This window comes from Lethenteron reissneri, chromosome 64, assembly GCF_015708825.2.
Source record: "Lethenteron reissneri isolate LAM-NWPU_2019-01 chromosome 64, ASM1570882v1, whole genome shotgun sequence".
NCBI classification, from domain to species: Eukaryota; Metazoa; Chordata; class Hyperoartia; order Petromyzontiformes; family Petromyzontidae; genus Lethenteron; species Lethenteron reissneri.
This window is the reverse complement of record NC_083842.1, coordinates 5,756,434-5,776,557: the sequence shown is the minus strand read 5'-3', so window position 1 is coordinate 5,776,557 and position 20,124 is coordinate 5,756,434. Positions and strand designations below refer to the sequence as shown.

The 20,124-nt window shown below is 42.6% G+C and overlaps 1 protein-coding gene across 1 annotated transcript in view; it reads left to right on the top strand.

Moving 5' to 3' along the window:
• Positions 1-20,124, top strand: part of LOC133359101 (uncharacterized) — a 600,431-nt gene that overhangs the window by 523,250 nt on the left and 57,057 nt on the right. The window contains exons 19-26 of the mRNA XM_061577486.1: positions 1,956-2,073; positions 3,878-4,065; positions 4,600-4,687; positions 5,831-6,012; positions 8,287-8,369; positions 11,616-11,652; positions 15,013-15,079; positions 16,557-16,672. Of these exons, the coding sequence (XP_061433470.1) occupies positions 1,956-2,073; positions 3,878-4,065; positions 4,600-4,687; positions 5,831-6,012; positions 8,287-8,369; positions 11,616-11,652; positions 15,013-15,079; positions 16,557-16,672 (879 nt within the window). The remainder of the gene's footprint in view (positions 1-1,955; positions 2,074-3,877; positions 4,066-4,599; positions 4,688-5,830; positions 6,013-8,286; positions 8,370-11,615; positions 11,653-15,012; positions 15,080-16,556; positions 16,673-20,124) is intronic.

The window sequence follows — 20,124 nt, the reverse complement described above, 5'->3', positions numbered from 1 at the left end:
ACATTGGACTTGATTTGTTAGTGTAAGAAGCTTGTAAATTTGTACTTACCAAAGGCGTGTTGAGGCCTTGTGCCATGCGTAGCCCCCCTCCTGGCCTACATTGGCGAGGCGGCGGAGTTGGCACGTTGCCAGGCTAGGGGCTGGACCGCTATCCCCCCCAACATACCCCGCCCGTGCAAGAATAATGTTATGTAAGCAGTAAAATATTATTATCTAGGGAGTCTGCAGTATAAACTGGACGCATCGTGTTGGGGGGGGAGGGGGGCGAAAAGGACGTGGCACTGTGAAGAAATATCCGCGGCGTTATGTGTCTATGTGTTGGCTTTAAACGCGTAAAATGAAATGTCCCCGTGAGATGGAGCCAAGGCGCATGACTTGGCAGGGTCCGCACCCCCCACGCAATTGGCGTCAGTTGGTACGGTCGATGTCGCTCAAGTAAATAATTAATAATAGAAACGGCACAAATGTGTTAATTAAACTACTTTAAAGTTTGGGGCTTAGGGCGTGCCGCCTAGAAAATTATTTTCTACGTGAAGGCCACCGTCCGAGAGCCAAATCCCCCGCAAGCGCGAGCGCGCGGAGACTTTTATATATAAGATACATTTACTGTACAAATTATATTCAACACTACAGAATATATTAATCATATTTTGCATTACAATACTACGTGTTTCATGTTTGGGTTAATGTTGGGAAACATACAAAAATATAAGGGGTGTTGTATTACCAACCGTAACACAAACCATATTTTCCCCATAGGCCTTTGAGTTTGCGGATTGTCAATTGTACCTGTTTTCAAGAAAATAATCCCCAGAATGGGCGATGTTTGGGTGTACTATAAGTTTTCGTTATTAAATGTAGCAAATAATAACCAGATTAGCATTAACAAACTCTAAAATTATGCTCGAGGCAATTGATATACGATTTGTGTTATTCCATAATTAAAGATCGCTTATAATTAAAATATCCAAGCTCTGTGTGCACTCATCCTCACCTCTCAGCGCACCATGTGATTCTGGGTCACGTATCTGCTGCCTACGTGTGTCCCAAGGAAGCATGAGGCCTGAAGTGCCACCCTTCTGCCCTGAGCTAATCGCGACCCAGCGCTCTACATGCCAATATTATATGCTTCATGTTAGTGTTCTAATTTGTACGGCCATAACTAGGTTAGTGAATTTAGTGACCTCAGTTTTATTCCCAACCACAGCCAATATCAGTGACGTGTGGAATATAAACTAGTCCTGGTAACTCTCACTTCACCATTCTGCACTCACTAGTATGGTGAAGTATGGTCAAACAATCCCCATGCCAGACACAGTTTGGGGAGACATTCATCCGGAAGTGAATCCTGGGTCGACATGACATGGCTCAAAATGTATAATTATAATTTTGTATTAATTGTATATTAATTTTACACTATTCATATATATATTACCACCCTAAGAATAGTTAATAACTCACATATGTGTTATTGTATTTGATCATATGAATTGCTGTTGACAGTACATGCCATTGAGGAATAGGCATCAACATGCCCTCTGTGCCAGTGCTGAGTTACAGAAGTGGCAGAGGTGTTCCAGGACCTGCATTGCAACCAGCATTTGTGCTGTTTTTTAAAAATATTTCCATAAACCTCTGTTTCTTTAGATTTTGTAGTGAATACTGATGATTTTCCAAGCATATATCATGTTTGCATTTGTAGTTTTAATGTCATTTGAATTGTAGTTGTATTCACAAAACACAACCTGCATGTAAATTTCTACTTGTGCGTGGTGACGTAGGTTTTATAGTGAGTGGTTATGGACTTTTTAAGTTTTTGTCACTGTAACACAGAGGCTAAAAACCTGTTGGCTACATACGACGCAAAAGAAGTTCAACATATATACAACTGCATGCACTGGAAAGGTCAAACATGTAAACACATGTAAATTATTAAGTATTGTGCTTTCTGACAGATGACTGTGATATGGAGATCATCACTCGGGCAGTGCAGGAGTTTGGGAACAAGACCTGTGTCCATTTCAAAATGTACAGCATGGAGAAGGACTTCATTCACATCCAAGCACTGGATGGGTGAGAGTTGCTCACATTCAGCATTGAAAACAATACCACAAGTATAGGATAGACAGGAAATCACATCCATTCTCCTCTACACTCTCAGCCATCCTTTAACCTGTGAGCTAAGCATGTTCGGTATTCGGAGACAGCCAAGAGCCTTGTCGGCTTGGATTCACGATGACCGTGCTCCCGGGTTGATATCACGCGGCTCTGCTAAGCTTAGCTGACCCAAGACCTAGCCCTACCCGTTGCAGTAAGCAGCACATGCTGGGATAGATCACTCACCTCACTGGGTCGGTGTATTTTTTTTATAACATGTGAAAACTTAGAAGCATATCTACTTGTGCTCAAAGTATCCCAGGTTGAGCAGCACGAACATTACGTTTTTGTCAGAGTTTGTGTTCAACGACCGCATCCTAATCGCCACCCTGCGACTTCACCGAGATCCCTGCTTGGGTTGGTCGCAGAGTCGCGTCAGTCACTTGAGGGAGGCTTTTATCCGATGGGTGTTAGGAGCCAGGGGCACCAGGGTCAGAGCAGGATAGACGACACCCTGCTCAGTTCGTTCAGTTCTGGCCTAGCTGAAGACCCAGCTTGCCTCTGGTCTGTAAAAAACTCATCATGAATACACGAGATTCGAGGCAGTCATGTCCAAGTCATTGTTCTTGTTCTGATACTTGTTATGGTGGTGGAATTTTTTTTACTTACAAGGTGATGAAATATATTCTACATGGTCAAAAGTATAAACTAAAAATGTTCAACTTATACTATGTAATGTTTGGTGGAAATTTATATTATTTGGTTATCCTGTATTGGTAGTGGCGCACAAGAACACATTCACACTGCCTTAATTGAAAACTATATAATGGGTGACTTTTGGGCAATGACCCTTTTTTATGGCATATAGAGAGGCCAGAGGGATAGGGTGAATACAAGTTGGAGACCGTACTATACACCATGCGGCCTGATAAGAATTAATGTAAATTTCAGTTATGTAATGAAAATATCAATATATCATTTATAAAACGTTCCCAGAATATGACAGGGAAACGTAATAGTGGACTTGATCGTGCATTAAACATCTTATGCATGGGATATGTAAAGTGTTTTCATTTGTACTATAACAATAGATCATGGTCTAAAGTACCACTTTAAATGAAGTAAATTGACACTTTAATCCATCAGCCTATGAGCTTCTAGACAAATATTTTAGAGCAGCATGAGTTTAGGCGGGCAGTTGCATCATCATGAGTCTCATCAGCAGTGTGGCATTTTTAACAAATGTTGCTAGATGGTCTGATATCATCATCGACAGCCTTGTACACAATGCACCGTTAAACAATAAGGCATGTAAAATGTTTATACTTCACTGAATGGGAACCACAGTTTTGTAGAGGACTCATGTTTATCATCACATCAGTAAATTTGGTAACATTTGTTTAACAGGCCCCACCCTGTTGATGAGATGATGAACCCAAAACCATTCCAGAATGCGCATGAAAATGCTGCTGGGAGCATTAGTACAAAAATCCCGTTGGCCGATAGACCAAAAACATGTTATGATATGTTTCCTTGGTGAGACAGATCGTTGTTTCATCGATTATAAAGTGGCTGGAAATGCCTCTATTTTGAACTTATTGCGGTGCATAATTGCATCATCTGAAACCCTTGTATTGCTCCATATTTTCCCATATAACTCGGATTAGCTTATTTCAACGAGTAGATTCTTCACGCAGACTCTTGTAAATAAACATGTTGACACATTCAAGCCAATGTTGCTCATATCAATAACGAGGTAACGTGATTTTCCATGTTTCAGGCCTCTTAGTAAGAGCTGGTCACTGCTGGGGAAGCAGGGGGGGGAGCAGCCGCTGTCTCTAGAGCCTGGGAAGGTGACCAAGGGCGTCGTTCTGCACGAGTTCATGCATGCGCTCGGCTTCCACCACGAACACTGCCGCAGCGACCGCGATGACCACGTCTTTGTTCTGAGTGACAACGTCAAGCCCGGTATATAGCACAAGTGTGCACGCACTCAATTCTGTTTTATTATTGTGTATAGCAATTTGTTCAGGAGCTAAATACCAATGTCAAGTGCTACCAGCCCTGAGAGCACTTCAGGAGAAAGTTTGTGTAGTTTTGCTATTCCTCCCTTGTAGGAGTGCAGACTGCAGTGGTTTCCTATATGGTCCATAGTTTTGGTTGCATGACTTCAATCACATTCTGGCTTGTCATTCGCTCTCCATTTATAAAGGATATGTGTATGTCGGACTGTTGATGTCCTGATGTAGTCAATAATACACGTGTCTTCGAGCAATGTCAAAGCCAGAAAGTGCGATGTTTGGGTCTCGAATTAGGTGTTTATTGTGGAAGTCCACGTTGATCCTCTCTGTTCACCAGCTTCCGTCTGGTTCTGGGTGAGATTCTAATTTGGTGACATCGTGATCCTGGAAGGGGCATCGGGACTTGAGTCTGTGGTGAGGAACATTGTTGAGGTCTTGGTTGATGGTCAGGTTGTCGTTGGCAAAATGTGTTCTTTTTCAGAATGGAAATGCCAAATGGTGAAAATTGAATCAAATCCTCAGGATTTGTCAGCGCCTTATGACTACAACTCCATTCTTCACTACAGCATGTATGTATGCACCCGCACATAAGCGCACCACCGCACATCCACATTTACATCTGCGCCCACACAATAGTGCTCTTGCATTGCACGCATAATCCATACTTTCACTGTGCACATGCATGTCTTTGTATGTATGGATTGTTCTGCTATATAAACCGTAATATGCCATCAAATTCCACACCCACCTAATGACCAGACTCCGCCAGCCCCGATGTTGCACTCCTCAATCTGATGCTGGATCCCCTCCCTGAATTGAGCTGCCAATCTGAATGCAGTCTCCACACCCTTCAGTCGCTCACTCTGAGTACCCTTCAACATGTTGCTTATACAGTGATGCCCCTTATCCATTTGCCCAATGACAGTCCCCCTGCCTAATAAGTAATTGAAACTTCATAACCATTGATTCACCTTGTATTATATTTAATAAGAGCCTAACTTCCGCTCGCTTAAATTGCTTGCTTTTCCATTCACTATTTAACTGGAGACTCACTCACTATCTTAAATGGAAAACTCTACCAAACCCCTTCACGAGAGCCTCACACTCATTGTTTCTGTGATTGCCATCAACCTGGTGTTCTGCTCAACCTGAATCTCGGATTTTGTATATTAGCTTATCAACAAGTTTGTCTAATATTAGAAACTATGTTATATTTGGCTGACAAGGATGGGCATTCACGCACCTCGTAACACATTCAGTGACCCGAATACACACAAGTATAAGTCTCTCTCGGCGCGGCCTAGCTCCGCCTTTAACCGCGCCCCCTTCAGGAACTATCCAGAAGATTCCCGGCTACACTTCCCGTGTTCCCTCGGTCACCTTGGCCCCACATTTCTCACCCTGACCCATCAAGTTGCTTCACCCGAGGCCGGGGTGACTCGTCCTCATATGCCCCCTTCTGCCAGCAGCCCGCACCACGCTCCCCAGTGACCAATCACGTGGCATTCACTCGCTGTACTGGCGGAGTGGCTGCTATCCCCTACTCTTGTCGGTAGGACTCATCAGCCTCTCTCTGCAAGCACCCAGTACCACGCACCCTAGTGACCCACTGTGTGGTACTGCATTGTGTGCTTGCCTCTACACTCATATTTCCTCATTCTACTGTACTTAGCGCTACACATATATGAGTACCTGTGTTTGTTCGTGTTCAGGACGGCGGGCTCGGTGGATGAGCGCAACCCGACCATCATCCCCAAGAACCCGCTCCTCATGCTGCACATGGGGCATGGCAATTCCCTGAGCCCCTGCGACGTGGCCAAGGTGCAGAAGCTGTACGGATACGAGGTGGCAGCTCAGACGCCTCCACCACCGTTGGAGAGACCCTCTGCTCCAGGTGCATTACTCATAATTAATTTTAAGGCGAAGGTTTGATCATTGTCATCTGGGACAATTAAAGATGTTTTTTAAATAAATTACGCTACCCCTTTCCAAGAGTTTTCAATGCAGCGTGACTACTTGAGAGAGCAGTTTGAAATTATTTTGCATAATATTTATACCAACTGGAGGCTATTCAGTGCTGTCTGAGTTAGTCCAAAAAAGCAATGCGTATGTCTGTGTTTTATAGATCAAATAGGTCACTGAGTTGCTGCTAAAATGAGCATTGATGTGGTGCTCATCTCCAGTTTACAGCTCTTAGCCAGTGGTGGACATCCCTAATTCCCTAGCACAACCACCCTTGACTTCTCCACAAAATGGTACCTCATTTATTAACTGGAAAGATAATGGGCCGAGTCATCCATCACCCAGGATTTGAACTTGTAACTTTCCGATTGCAAGCCGCTGGCTGGCTCTATATAGGAGGACTACTGAATATTTTGATAAAATATATATATATAATAGCAGACCCAGATGCAGGTGACTTAATTATAACACCAAGAATATCTGAATATTCTTTGAAGATGCCTCTTGTTTTGTTCTCAGTGAGAAATATTGGTCAGTTTTGTGCAAATCATAAAGTCCTGCTTCTGGTTGTCAATCGGCAGTCTTTAGAGTAAAAGAGGAGCAAAACCTGTTTTACAAATTGTGGATTTTTTAAAATTGACTCTACCCTTTCTGGCAATAAAACAGGTGTTAATGTGTTCAAACATAAAGGGTAAAGACTATTCGTTTTTTCACCATTTTGATTCTGACAAAATGGTCCCATAGATATAACTGCTCAACCCGAGCTCTTCATACTTTGATAAATCTTGACTTAAAGCTTTCTTGACTGCAGGAATTCATATTATTTGAGTCTTTCGGTAAAGTTACGTAGATGGGTTCAAAGAAAATAACAAAAAACTATGACATTTCAACCGCAACACAAGCGGTCGTCTTCCTGATGTCTTCCTGATGACGACCGCTTGTGTTGCGATTGAAACGTCGTAGTTTTTTTTATATTTTCTTTGAACCTATCCATGTGACTTTATCGATAGACCCAAAGAATATAATACTTTGATACTTGCATTTCCTTTATACTCTTCGCCTTTTGGCATTCTCTGGTCTAACACTGGTGAGACAAGGCCATAGAGAAGGCTGTTTGGTGTAGGCAAATCAGTTACAAAGATAATGCATAAAAATCAGAGCTTGTGTGTTGGCATGTTTTACCACAAGTGTATGTGGTTAATCCAGACTTGATGTCTTGCAATAGGTATCTATTTGGTGTTTGAAGATCTAACACCTTCTGTTTTATTGCCAGACAGGGTGAAGCCTATTCTTTTATTTCATCATTTTGATCTTGAAATAAGGTCCCATAGATATGCACACATTCCCTTTCCTTTTGAAAGTGAATATTACCTAATATTTTTTTTTTTAACTATATATTGTATGAGGTTGGCTCTGTTATTCCAGGATAGTCTATATTGTAAAATAAATAATAATTTACCTATGGTTTCAAGTATTTATGCAACTTGCCATCACCCTCAAATCCGTGATGACTTACATTTTTAGGGAGTAAATGTGCCTCTGGAGAGCAGTAAGCCTGCTGATTGCAGCTTTGACTCAAGCTCTCACCTTCCCATCCGATCCCATTCCTGTACTCGGCTTTTTGAGCCAAGACGAGAAAACGAGTGTGGAGGTGTTTCCCCTTGCCTCCTGCACAGTTTTTTAGTTTACACCAGCACATGATGCAGTTACACAGTTGACTGTCATACCCTGGGCAACTATCCCACCTAAAAAATGCATTTGTGGTAGGATGGACCTTTCATTTTTCACTGTTGTTTTAGTACAAAAAAATTGAGACTAGTCTCACTGAATCTCCAAACATTTTGTTTAAAGGGTCTTGCATTAGGATGTTTGGGCAATTTCATTTGAATTATGGTTCTATTTTTATTTACTTCGTGTTGTATGAAACTTAGGAAAATGCACGTTAAGGTCTATTCATTATTATTGTAATGTAGAACCATATTACAGTGACTTTAATTTAAAAGATGGAAACCTTTGACATCTTAATATAGATTATAAAGCAACAACTAAGTCCCCCTTAAATAAGCTGATGTGACGTGCTAATGCCTATTCAGTAATAGGAAAGTAACATGTATTCAGGCTGCTCACCGTGAGAAGTGTGATTGAATGGAGTGTGCAGCAGAGCGCACGCCCATGCTGTGACTCATTAAGAGCACTACTCACACAGCTGGCACTCGTGCCGAAATGGAGGTGGTGGCCAGGAGCCAGGACATGCCCCTGCACCGCCGCGTGGGCCTCTGGAGGAAGAAGGTGCGGTGTCAGTGGATGCTCATACAGTGGTTGTGTTAAGTTAATATTGTGTTTTGTATATTTCTGTTTCGAGTACAAACTATAATTATGTTTATATGTAACTGACAACAATTATTTCAGATGTACTATTTCAAGGAAACAGCATCTGCAGATGCTCAAAACGTAACTGTTTTGTTATCCTGCTTTGGAAAGTGCACCTCGTAATATCACTAGGCATGCAAAGGTCAAAGTGGCAAATCTAAAGACCCCAGTAAGGTAAAATCTTGCTTTACTGTTGTGTCACAATGTCTTTCACCAAGTGTGCAGCATGCAGGGCACTAAAAATAACGGTAAATGGTGAAGACCTAGTGATTGTATGTTTATTTTAAGGCTTTACCTTCCTGGGTTTATTCGAATCAAAAGGTGCTTTCAGAAGTGTGATGTGCAACAGTTGCGTCCTGTTGCTTCCACCTCTCGTAGAAGTGAGGTGAGACGATGGGGAAAGTCAAACAATCGGGGTGAGGGAGACATCCCAGGGGAGAGAGTGAGGATTGGGACTCGTGAGAGTGAAGCGGAGGGAGAGGAACACTGCAACATGTAGAATGGGTCTGATTAGTTCGGTACTCACAATGCAGTCACTATATAATGCCCAGTTTATAGATGCAGCATTTACATTCTTCCAATGTATGGTCCTTCAGATTTGTAATGTCTAAGTTATACTTGTTTTTATTTAGTCACTACCCTGTCAAGCCAGCGTTAGGGACTGCTACATTTGCAGCCAGTTAGGTTGGGTTTTCATGTGACAGGTATCCCTCGATTTAAGAACGTTCAGTTTATGAAATTTTGCGTTCACGAAATTGACAAATTATGGACACTTCTCGATTAACGAAATCGAATTTCCCCATGAACAAAATTCCACACGGCACATGCCACGAGATCAAACAAGAACCACCTGGGACGCTGCATCATTCATCCACGACACAAGTCACGGTATCCCTAGAGTGCAACAGTCACGCCTCCATATCACCTTTCCAGCCATTCCACAATGCAGATCATTTGGTGAGTTCCCTGAAAAGGTTAATTATTTTTGTTTAATTTTGTTATTATTTATTCGTGTTTATACTTATGTTCTTGATTGTTATTTTTGTATTGTGAAAAGTGATTTAGGTATATATATTTTAGGTTAGGAGTAGAGTTGGAATGACTGTACAAAACACATCCATAATTCTGTACATTAAATTAATGGAAAAAGCTGTTCCAATTTACGAAATTTTGTTTTACGCTGTGTTTTTGGAAGAACACATCCCTTTGGTAAACCGAGGGATACCTGTATGTCATTAGTCGCCAGCTGCAGAAACATATGATTACAATTCAGATTGGGAGTACAAATTGGGTTAATAATTCATATTTTAAATGTTGGATTTTGAATTAGATGTTTTGGGCCCAAATTGTTTTTATTTTCCTTTTGCATTATTCAACATTTTACATTTTAATCATTTGGCCTTTCTTTTTCCATTAGATTTTTTTAGGAATAAAAAAATAATAATATTTACCTAATCCAGGGAAGCCTCACCGAGACTCAGGAATTGTTTTTAAGAAGGGCCCTGCATTGTGATGTTTGGGTGATTTAATTTTAATAAGGAGTGGTTTTCTTAGTGTTGCAAGGAAACTGAAGTCTCTAGAAAAATCTCACCTTGCTTGCTTAAGAGCTAAATATACATAAAGGTCCACACAAGCCATCTATGAACCCACTTGCTTTGTTGATATTTGTTCTCTACCACTTTTCAGCCTTGCACATCTGGGTGTTTCAGGGCAATGTGTGTGACCCAAAGCAATGAATCGCAGGCATGCGACATACATGCCCAGCTTTAACGTTTCCATAGTCGGTGGCGTGAAGCTCTCACTTCTGCACTCACAGACAAAGATCCCCATATAGCTTTTACAGGCTGTTGGGGAAGTGCTGTTAGCGAGCACCTATGAAGGCCGACATGGCACACGAAGGAATTTGCTGACTGTCACAAGTGGCCACGTTTGCCAGCAATTGGGATAGTTCTGCATCTTTCTATAGATGTGGGTCTCCTGATCCCTCAGGTCTATTGGGATATAATTATTTTTCTTTGCGTGGTTCTCAGTTACTTAATATAAGGCATGGGTGAGCCATGAGGGAAGTTAGCTGGCATTACTCACAACACACCACAGTGGTAGCATCTGCCAGCACACACAGAGATGGGGGTTGTTTTGCACTCACACAAACACATCCATGCACGCACACACACTCGCGTACCTTTATACGGCCACTTGTTTGTCAGTCTGATAAAATAATTTACGTCACTTGCAAAAACGTATAATTAACGTTTACGTAATGCCTTGGTGTCACTTGCCTTAAATGTTGTTTCCCACGGACAGTTTTGGATAGTTCATGTTAATCCTAAAATTGGAAAAACACCCCTTATACACAGCTATTGCTGCGTTTATATTCTGACAACATGATATATTGAGATTTACAGATTAGATATTATCAAATACATGACGATGCAAATGCAAAGAGATAGTGGCATTGCATGTGTTTTACTTGATGAAGCACAATACAAGCCCTGATTAATTATCTATCCCCTAATGTGACAATATTTCAAAATATGATTTAGACAACTTAATGCCATACATGGATTTACTTACCTGTAAAAGCACAGTAATGGCATTTACATCTTGGGGCAAAAGGCCTTGGAAAATATATGGCTCCTCCAATGATACTTACACTCCCCAAATTAATAATATTAAATTCAGCAATTACCTTTGTATACAATAATTTATCTCCAATGTATAATACGTCTTCCCTCAAATACTGCTTAAATTTAAGTCCACGAGCATCCATCTGCCTACAGTCTGATTAAGGGGCATTGTATACATTATAATTGTTTTGTATAATTGTAGTTTCATGACCTCAAAGAGCTGCCTGGTAAGGTGGAAGGGTAGGGACAACGACGTTAACCTCACCGATGGCCACTTCTGGACAGTGACCCCAGGGATCCTTAAAGATCAGGGGTTCCTGTGCAGTTGCACTGCTCACATGTGCCTTGGTCTGAGCGTCTCACCAGATATGCACCTCCTTTATACTGTGGGTCCCTCAGCAGACAGAGTAACTCCATGTGAACTTTCACTTACCAGTAATTGCTCAATTCAGTCGTAAATTCATGGATTATAATATGTACACAATTTGTGCATTGAAAATGTGCTCTTCATTTTATTTTCTATTCTTTAAATCTGCAGACTGAAAAAGAAATCAATGAAGAAAAAAAAGAAAAAGGTACACATTGTCTTTGTCTATTAAACAACAACAATGATTACTACACTGCTTGTCTACCCAGGAAAGCCTCACCAAGTCTCGTGACTCTTTTTCGATTGGGAGCAGTGATTGCCAAGTATATTCTGGTTTGATTAAGTTTAATCACAACATAAGTACGAACCATAGCAACAAACGAATGGTGGGTTTTCATGTTATACTCTATAGTAAAAAGTTCCTAGACAGATGCCAGAGTGGTTAAATAATTACAACTTTGTAGTTGAATTCCTAGTTGGGGTTGACTTGGCTACATAGCCATTTGGTGTCAATAACATGAGCGCCACATCATTGTAATTCATTAGACGCCACCGTGTGTAAAGACAGGCCCTCACCATGGAGCTATCGATGTGGACAAGCCTCATTCTATGCTCAGTTCAGTGTAACTTGAGGGATGTCTCGATTAATTTCAACGAATTGTTGGTTACAGATTTTCAGTGGAATTCAGTATATGTATATACAGTATGTAAATCACGGACAGTTATTTAAGGTGCGCTGAAATCAAATATATGATAGAAATATGAGGATGAGATCAGGTGTAAAGTGTATTTGGAAAACTGAACTTGATAATGAAAAGCAACATACCAGTGTGCCTCAAGAAGAATGTGGTTAACCAGTGTGTACTACCTGGGGTAATATGTGGCAGAAACATTTACATTGGCAAAATGGAACAAAGACTGAAAAATATGCAGATAATTTATGGAGAGTTGTATGCTTAGAATTAAACTGAGAGGCAACATGATAAACTCATAGATTATAAAATATGCACACATTAGATACTTCATGTTGACTGTCCAGAAAAGTGAATGGTTTTGAGCAGGATACATCACCAGAATGGATGATAGAGTGGCAGCCTAAGGAGGGAACACACTGAGAGATTATCCGCAATGGAGATTGAGGGATGAAATTGGCTCCTGTGCAGGCGCGAGAGATGGAGGCGGCTTTGGGAAGTCTTCATCCAGAAGTAAATTGAATGATGATGATCTTAGGATTATGGAAAAATCATGGATTGGCATGACCCCATCAATATTATGAGTTGTGCAAAAGAGGGCTGAAGATAAAAAGAATGTCAACGTGTACAGAATGTGTATGTTGGTGTTGGTGAGGTCTGGAGGAAGTATTCTGGACCGTTTGGAGTTTGGTGGTAAGCCATTAACTGAGGTTGGCAAGGAGCACATTGTGGTAGTTGAACCGTAGCATAGTCCTGGAAAGGGTACTGGCAATGATGGGGTGAGGAAGTGATGGATACAGGAAATGTTGTGCACGTAGAGATAGGAGGCCGCGTGTTGAAAGATATGAGAGGAAAATGATAACTCAAGAAAGATAATGATCCCAAGTTTTCGCTCACTCATTGGGTTTCCATAACGAGGTAAGAGAACTATCGACTTGCTGAATTTAACAGTGATATTTTTATTAGATACTCTTTGGTTCATCTTCTTGGTTCTTTCGGTAAAGTCACGTAAAAGGGAAGTAATAAAATAATAAAAATAAAACATAATAAAATAATTCTCACGACGTTTCGGCCACAACGCAAGCAGCCGTCCTCAGGTGAAACCAGGTCTGTCGAGGCGACAGCGTCTGAGGACGGCTGCTTGCGTTGTGGCCGAAACGTCGTGAGAATTATTTTATGTTTTATTTTTATTATTTTTATTATTTTTATTATTTTATTACTTCCCTTCTACGTGACTTTACCGAAAGAACCAAGAAGATGAATCCCTGCAGTCACGAAAGCTTTAAATCGAAATTTACTCTTAGGTTCTTTCGGTAAAGTCACGTAGGTAGAAAAAAATATATCACGACGTTTCAATCCCAACACAAGCGGTCGTCCTCAGGCAGAAACAATAATCCAGCAGTAGAACTGCTGAACCAGCGAGAGAGCTGTTACAACAAGGTTATATATGTGACGATGGGCAAGCAAGCGGGGTCTGAGCTGGAAAGGAATTCCATCCCCGGATGCAAGCACGTCAGTTGTGTTAATGGGGGAGATTAGCACGATATTGATGGGAGAGATTAGGCAGGGAGATTAGGGGGATTAGCAAGTTAACGTCATGTCTATGTGTAACACAAGCTGCAGCGCTGCCAACTGCGCTGTGAGGCAAGCGCGTCTACGAAAGAGAGCCACCGCAACGGTGGTCGCATCAGTGAGACACAGCCAGAACCATCGACACACCGAGGCTAAGGGAGCAGAGGTGGCCATGTTAGTGAGACCCCAGCCCGTTAATGCAGAGGCACCTAACAGGGCAATGCAACTCAGAGAGTCAGAGATAACAGCCAAACGCAGGGAAGAATGGAAGCGCCACAATCAAGATTTGTATTGGAATTTACAAAAACACATGTTTTTTAAGCACATTGGCATTAGCATTGTATGAGTTATGTTAAAGTATGTTCTTGATTGTTGCTGCATTAGGATGGAATTTGTCACTTATAGATGTTCATTGTATCCTAAAATATTATATTGCAGAACTATATCAAGGGTATATATATATATATATATTTGCTGTTAATTAATTAATTAATTGGTTCCGGTTTTTTTAAAGCATTATACATTTCCATAATAAAGATCGATTTTACAAATAACCTTATATTGAATCAATGACAAGTATCCAAATGACAAAGTGAATGGGAAATCGTGTTACGTTTTTGCAGCATGATGCGAAGAAGACACACATTTGAATTGCATTATTAATTTGAATAATAATTATATTGAGAAAATTATAATTAGATATTTTATTATTACTGTAATACAGTGCATAGCATTATACAATAACATTTACTTTATGTATCAATATTTGCTATGAATTAAAGACTGAGGTGTGAGTACATTGCAATAGCCCTAAGGTTTGATTTAGTCACCGAGAATGTTTATAATATGAATGTGCCACATAAATCCCCAGATATTGATACATATGCATTAGCACTTATTTTGTGTGTGTTTAGTTTGTTGTCTTTTCCTGCACCTCTTATTAGCACGGTTGGCTACATAGGGTGCGAAAGAAGTTCAACATACATACATGCCTCCTCTCCATTAGCACATACCAGATATACATCAGTGGAATACCATGCACTACAAAGTACTGAGTAGTTTTGTTCCATGATGGAAGCTTGGGTGCCACTAATGTCAGCCCAAAGATTATTATGCATTTGTAAATGAGCTTTCAGTTTGTGGGACCTGACAGAAAGTTGTCAGAAGAAACGTCAGTTTCCTCTGCTGCTTTTGCCAGCACATTATTTAGTGTGCTCTGCATCATTTGCCAATCGTACTTTCTCACCTAACATTCTGTATTCCGCTGACAGCTGCCTAACAGCTACCTTTTTCAATATCTGCAGAAAATAATTTGGAGATGAAAGTGAAGACTATTAAAAGAATGATAGAAAATGCAATCAGCATGACCAGGTGAGAACTTGCCCTCTGGTGCAGAGTAAGTAGGACGTCACCCTGCTTGCTATTGCAGTTTAAATTACTTTATGTCGTGTACATTCATATGAGAATTGTTTATCTATTTCTTCCCAACACCTCTGACTTCGTTGGAATTGTTTTTTTTTATCTATGAGGTGTGGTCAGAGTTATAAGGCAAGATGCTAAAGTATTAACATACTTGACTCATTACAATGATCTACTACATTGATTTGGTGCAAAAATGGGATTCAAAGTAAAGATCTCTTTGGACATGTGCAATACAGCCAGACTACAATAACACAAGGGACAGTTTCCTAGTTTCCTACAACTGTTATCATAGTGTAGCTGTGGTGTCATTAGAGAGGACTGTGGTGTCACTAGAGATGACTGGTGGTACAATCAAAGTTCATGCGACTTGGACCTCAAGGGAGCTTCACGACAGGGTCAGACATCCATGCATGCACAGGCTATGCATTTATGTACTCAATTTCACTCCACCATAGTTAGATGGCAGATATACAAGATAGATAGTGATGGAGCAAAGTTAAATATAGTGAACATAGAAGTATCCACAATAGATGAGATGCATTCATATGGGGTATGATAGAGATAATATGATATGCATTCCAAAATACAGAAAAGGTAGAAGGTAGTGGATAGTCAGATGAGATATAAGATAACAAGAGATGTATTCAGACAACATGAGAGGAGAGAGATCTTAGGTAAACGTGTATAGATACAAGAAAGTGTTTCAAGTGGACTACTCAGAAAACTGCATTTCACAACCAGGCCCTTCTTAATCGCATGCAGATTTGATACCTGTAATTTGGTTAATTAACTTGGCTCAGGTAATATTCAGCTTTGCATTTTTGGCGAGATTCTAAATATGAAAATGGCTGAATAGCAGCCATGTTGGATTCACAGCACCCCTAATAGTGAATAATTATACATCTCATTGTGTCTCCACATGAAGTAAAAGTCTGGACTTTCAGAGAAATATCTTCTAGGAGCATATGTTTAAACAAAAAGACTGTAGACTGGATTAGACCTTCAGGGTGTCATCAGCTGGCAGGCTTGTTAAATAATAAATACTGCTGGGTAGCCAGATATGATTGGTGAGTTCTTTTTCTTCATAATGCTGCCCTAATTTACGAAAAAGTGGTACTTTATATAAATTCACTCCGTCTTATGGGCAGAGAGCTCTTTCCAGCAACATCAGGTAATCAAGTACTTCTATTTTAATCAAACATGACTGCTGATGAGATCTTGAGGCCATACCTGGTTCAGAGTTTGATAACTTAAACAGATTGTGTTGGAAGTCCCATAGGTTGATGGATTATACAAATATTTAATATTCACGTGGATAAATAAATGCAGATATGTTTATTCATTACTTGTTTATTAAATTATTTTTACAAAAATGACCAAATGTTTTGCAAAACATAATGCTGCATGTGGTTTGCTTTGTTCACAGCTTTGACGAATCTACAATCACAAGTCTAGAGTGCCTTCATGAAATGCTGTCAGCTGATGGTCCAGAGGAGGAGACTGCTGCTCTGCACCTGGCTTTCAAAGGGAATGGGGGCCCTGGTATGAACTGAATTGTACCACTTGTGGAAGGGTTAAACGTTTCCCTGGGTTTGAATGCAAGAGGGTTGCCAATTTGAACAACACCTTGTGGTCTAGTCGATGTTACTTCAGACTTGCCTGCTGTCATTCCATATGATATAAATCTTATGAGCAGAGGGATGTCTCATTGGCACCCTTATTATTTTACTGTTGGATGTTAAATTGAGATGGGACTTCATAATAAATAAGGCAAAGGAGAATATTATAAATTTGGCAATTTCTATCATATATTTTAAATTCTTATATGTATCGTATGTCCTCGTTTAAGGCTGTAGATGCATTCCTGAAAGTTCCGCATGAAAAAAAAGCGCATTAAGCGAAAACAATTTCCCCATAAATGGAACAATAAAGTTTGGCGAGATACGATGAACAATGCACACACAGAAGGTGTAGGGACAATAACTGAGGGTACAGCACCGCATACTGTATAATTCAGCATACTGTCAAAGACAAAGATCCCCATTATAGCCTGTGTAGTGACATAAGAAGGGAGGGGCTGCTGGGGGCTCTGGGATCCCAGGCGAGTCCAGACGCTTAAGCCTCTGGGCGCCAGGCGTTGAGTTCCCAAGCGCTTAATCCCCTGGGCGCCGCCAACGGGGGGGGGGGCTGTGTGTGCTCTGTGGGATGTCTGGTGGCGCACACGGCCCCACCCCTCGTTGGACCAGGCATAAAAGGAGAGCTCCCTGGACGATCGGGGCCCAGTTGTAACTCAAGACCCAAGACCCACGACCAGCCATCTGAAGACCCTGGGATGCTGTGAGAGCCAGCGCTGGGACTCTGGAACTCCCGACTCTACGACCTTGTGAGGGCGAGTTCCGGAGCGTAGCCAGAGTAGTGTATCGAGGCTGTGTAGCTAGGCTGTGTACCTAGCCTGTAACAGAGTATCAGGACTGTTGGAGAGTTGGAGTACTGTTGGAGAGTTGGAGTACTGTTGGAGTGTTGTATTGTAATAAAGAAGTTACCCCTACAAGTGTCTCCGGAACCCGTACATTTGGCGTCAGAAGTGGCTATGGAGACAAGAAGTAAGCCACGTACCTTCAGTCCTGACGGCGATGAAGAGGAGCAGGCAGCGATGGGGCGGCCAACGCCGGCCGACAACAACGCTGCACCGCCGGCTAAACAGCTGTCTGCTCCGCCGACCGTCCCCTCTCCAGCGTCGGGAGCAGAGATGGAGGAGGCGCTGCTTCGCCTCGCAGAGCTGCTCTGCGCCACCGCCTCCCTCCTGGGCGAGCTGCGGTGCTCGCGGGCGATGGCGGGAGGGAGAGAGGAGGCGCGGCGCTCGCCCGAGCCCGCCGCCGCCATTCCCCCCACGGATGTGAGGGATACTTCCGGGAATGACATCACTTCCACCAGAGGAGCAGTGGCCGCTGGGAGCGACGTCACTTCCGGGCCCAGCGTGTGCCAACCCGACGACGCCGCGTCATCAGCGCTGCGACCTTCACTGCCAGACGACAGCTGGCTTCAACCTAGCATAGCGCGTCATCAGCGCTGCGACCGGACAGTGAGGGCGCCATTCTTACTGTAACCAGCGCCGGGGCCGGCACATGGACCGACACGCAGGTCGCCGCCTTTGCTGCTCTGGCTAAAGGTTGGAGTTCGGGAGACCAGGCCCCTGACACTTCGTACATTTTACGCGCTCCGGATTAATGATTTTTTTGTTGATATTTTCTTCGTTGTCGTCGGGGAGTCGTGACTGTTGTTGGGTAAACTGTGTGGAGCTTCGCTCGTGAGTGTTGTCAATGTGTGTGCGAAACTTGCTTGTGATTGTTAACAATGTATGGTTTATATTGAGCTTTGTTCGTGATTGTTAATGTATAGTTTGTGCTGTCATTGTTAACGATGTATATACTGTATGGGGCATTTATCTTGAGATGGTGACATGCTGCCAAGGATTGGAATTGTCATGCTGGCTCTCAAATATCTTGGGGTGCAGATCCTGGCCAGGATGTCCCAGCGGGTGTTGCATGTCTAACACGAGAGTTGTGGTCCCGTCATGCTATGGCTGACGGCTTGACCTGACAGCCCGGAGATAGAGACACTCCGTGGCATGTCTAGCCTAGTGGGCTGTGTGCTCACATGGTTCGGAGAGGGTGGTCCCGTCATGGAATAGCTGACGGCTTGACCTGACGGCCCAGAGGTTGAGACCCTCCGTGGTACGTCTGGAGCAGTAGGCTCGCCCTGACGGCCCGGAGATTGAAACACTCCGAGGCGCGTTGAAACAGTGGGCTGGAGATTCGTGGTGTTCAGGTGTAGTTGTCCCGTTACGTTGGGACTGTATCCCTCAGTTGTTAGGGTGCATGTTGTGCAGGGAGTGAACAATGGGTCGTCTCAGATCGGTCGGTACAGCTATATGCTGCGATGCGAGTCTTGGAGAGAGGTTGGGTCTCAGATCAGTCGGTACAGCTATATGCTGCGATGCGAGTCTTGGAGAGAGGTTGGGTCTCAGATCGGTCGGTACAGCTATATGCTGCGATGCGAGTCTTGGAGAGAGGTTGGGTCTCAGATCGGTCGGTACAGCTATATGCTGCGATGCGAGTCTTGGAGAGAGGTTGGGTCTCAGATGGGTCGGTACAGCTATATGCTGCGATGCGAGTCTTGGAGAGAGACTGGGTTGAAGCCCCCCCCGATATGGCCGACGTGCGCGGTTTTAGGATGGAGACGCCACGTTGGAAAGGCGGGGGGTGCAAACGGTTGACATGTAATGTCGGTGGTGGTCCTCATTGAGGGCTGCTGGGACGCAAGCACGGGATGCCTTGGAGATGCGGTTTGCGTGTGCGGCCACCATTTATGGACAGGAGCAGGCAGATTTATTTTGGTTGTCATGTAAATTTTATATATATATTTAAAAATGTAGATACTGGAGCAGCCCTGAAGTGCGACTTCTTTGCCCAGTACATGGGTCGGCCCTGAAGTACGACTTCTCGACCCGGGACGTAGACAGACGTCCGGATAAGTGTGTGTAGAGGGATGCTCGACATGTTGGTCTTCGCCTTCTCTCCACCTGACTGATGGGAGGCTGGCAGAGTGGTGTGGATCCCTGCCATCCATGCGGTGGTTGTGTGATTTCGGTTCGATTACCGGTGTTGGTTGTGCATCCAACGCGTCGGAATCTGTATATTTGTTGTTGTTAATTCCCCGTTTTCTATGCGGATCCCGAGGAGGGCTAGGTGTGCCGCGGGTCGTTTGTTCACGTGTCATTGCTTCACATTTTTGTTGATTGATGCTTGTATATAGTGTAGAGTTGTACAGGTTGGTTATGGTTTTTATGGTTGCTTTCTTGTTCTCTTTTCTTTTCCTGTTGAGGCTCGCATTTTTTTTTCTCTCTCTCCCTTTCGTTAATTTAAACTTTCTAATTATTGACAGCCGGGACGGCTGGAGGCTACGTAGAGGGGGGTAATGTAGTGACATAAGAA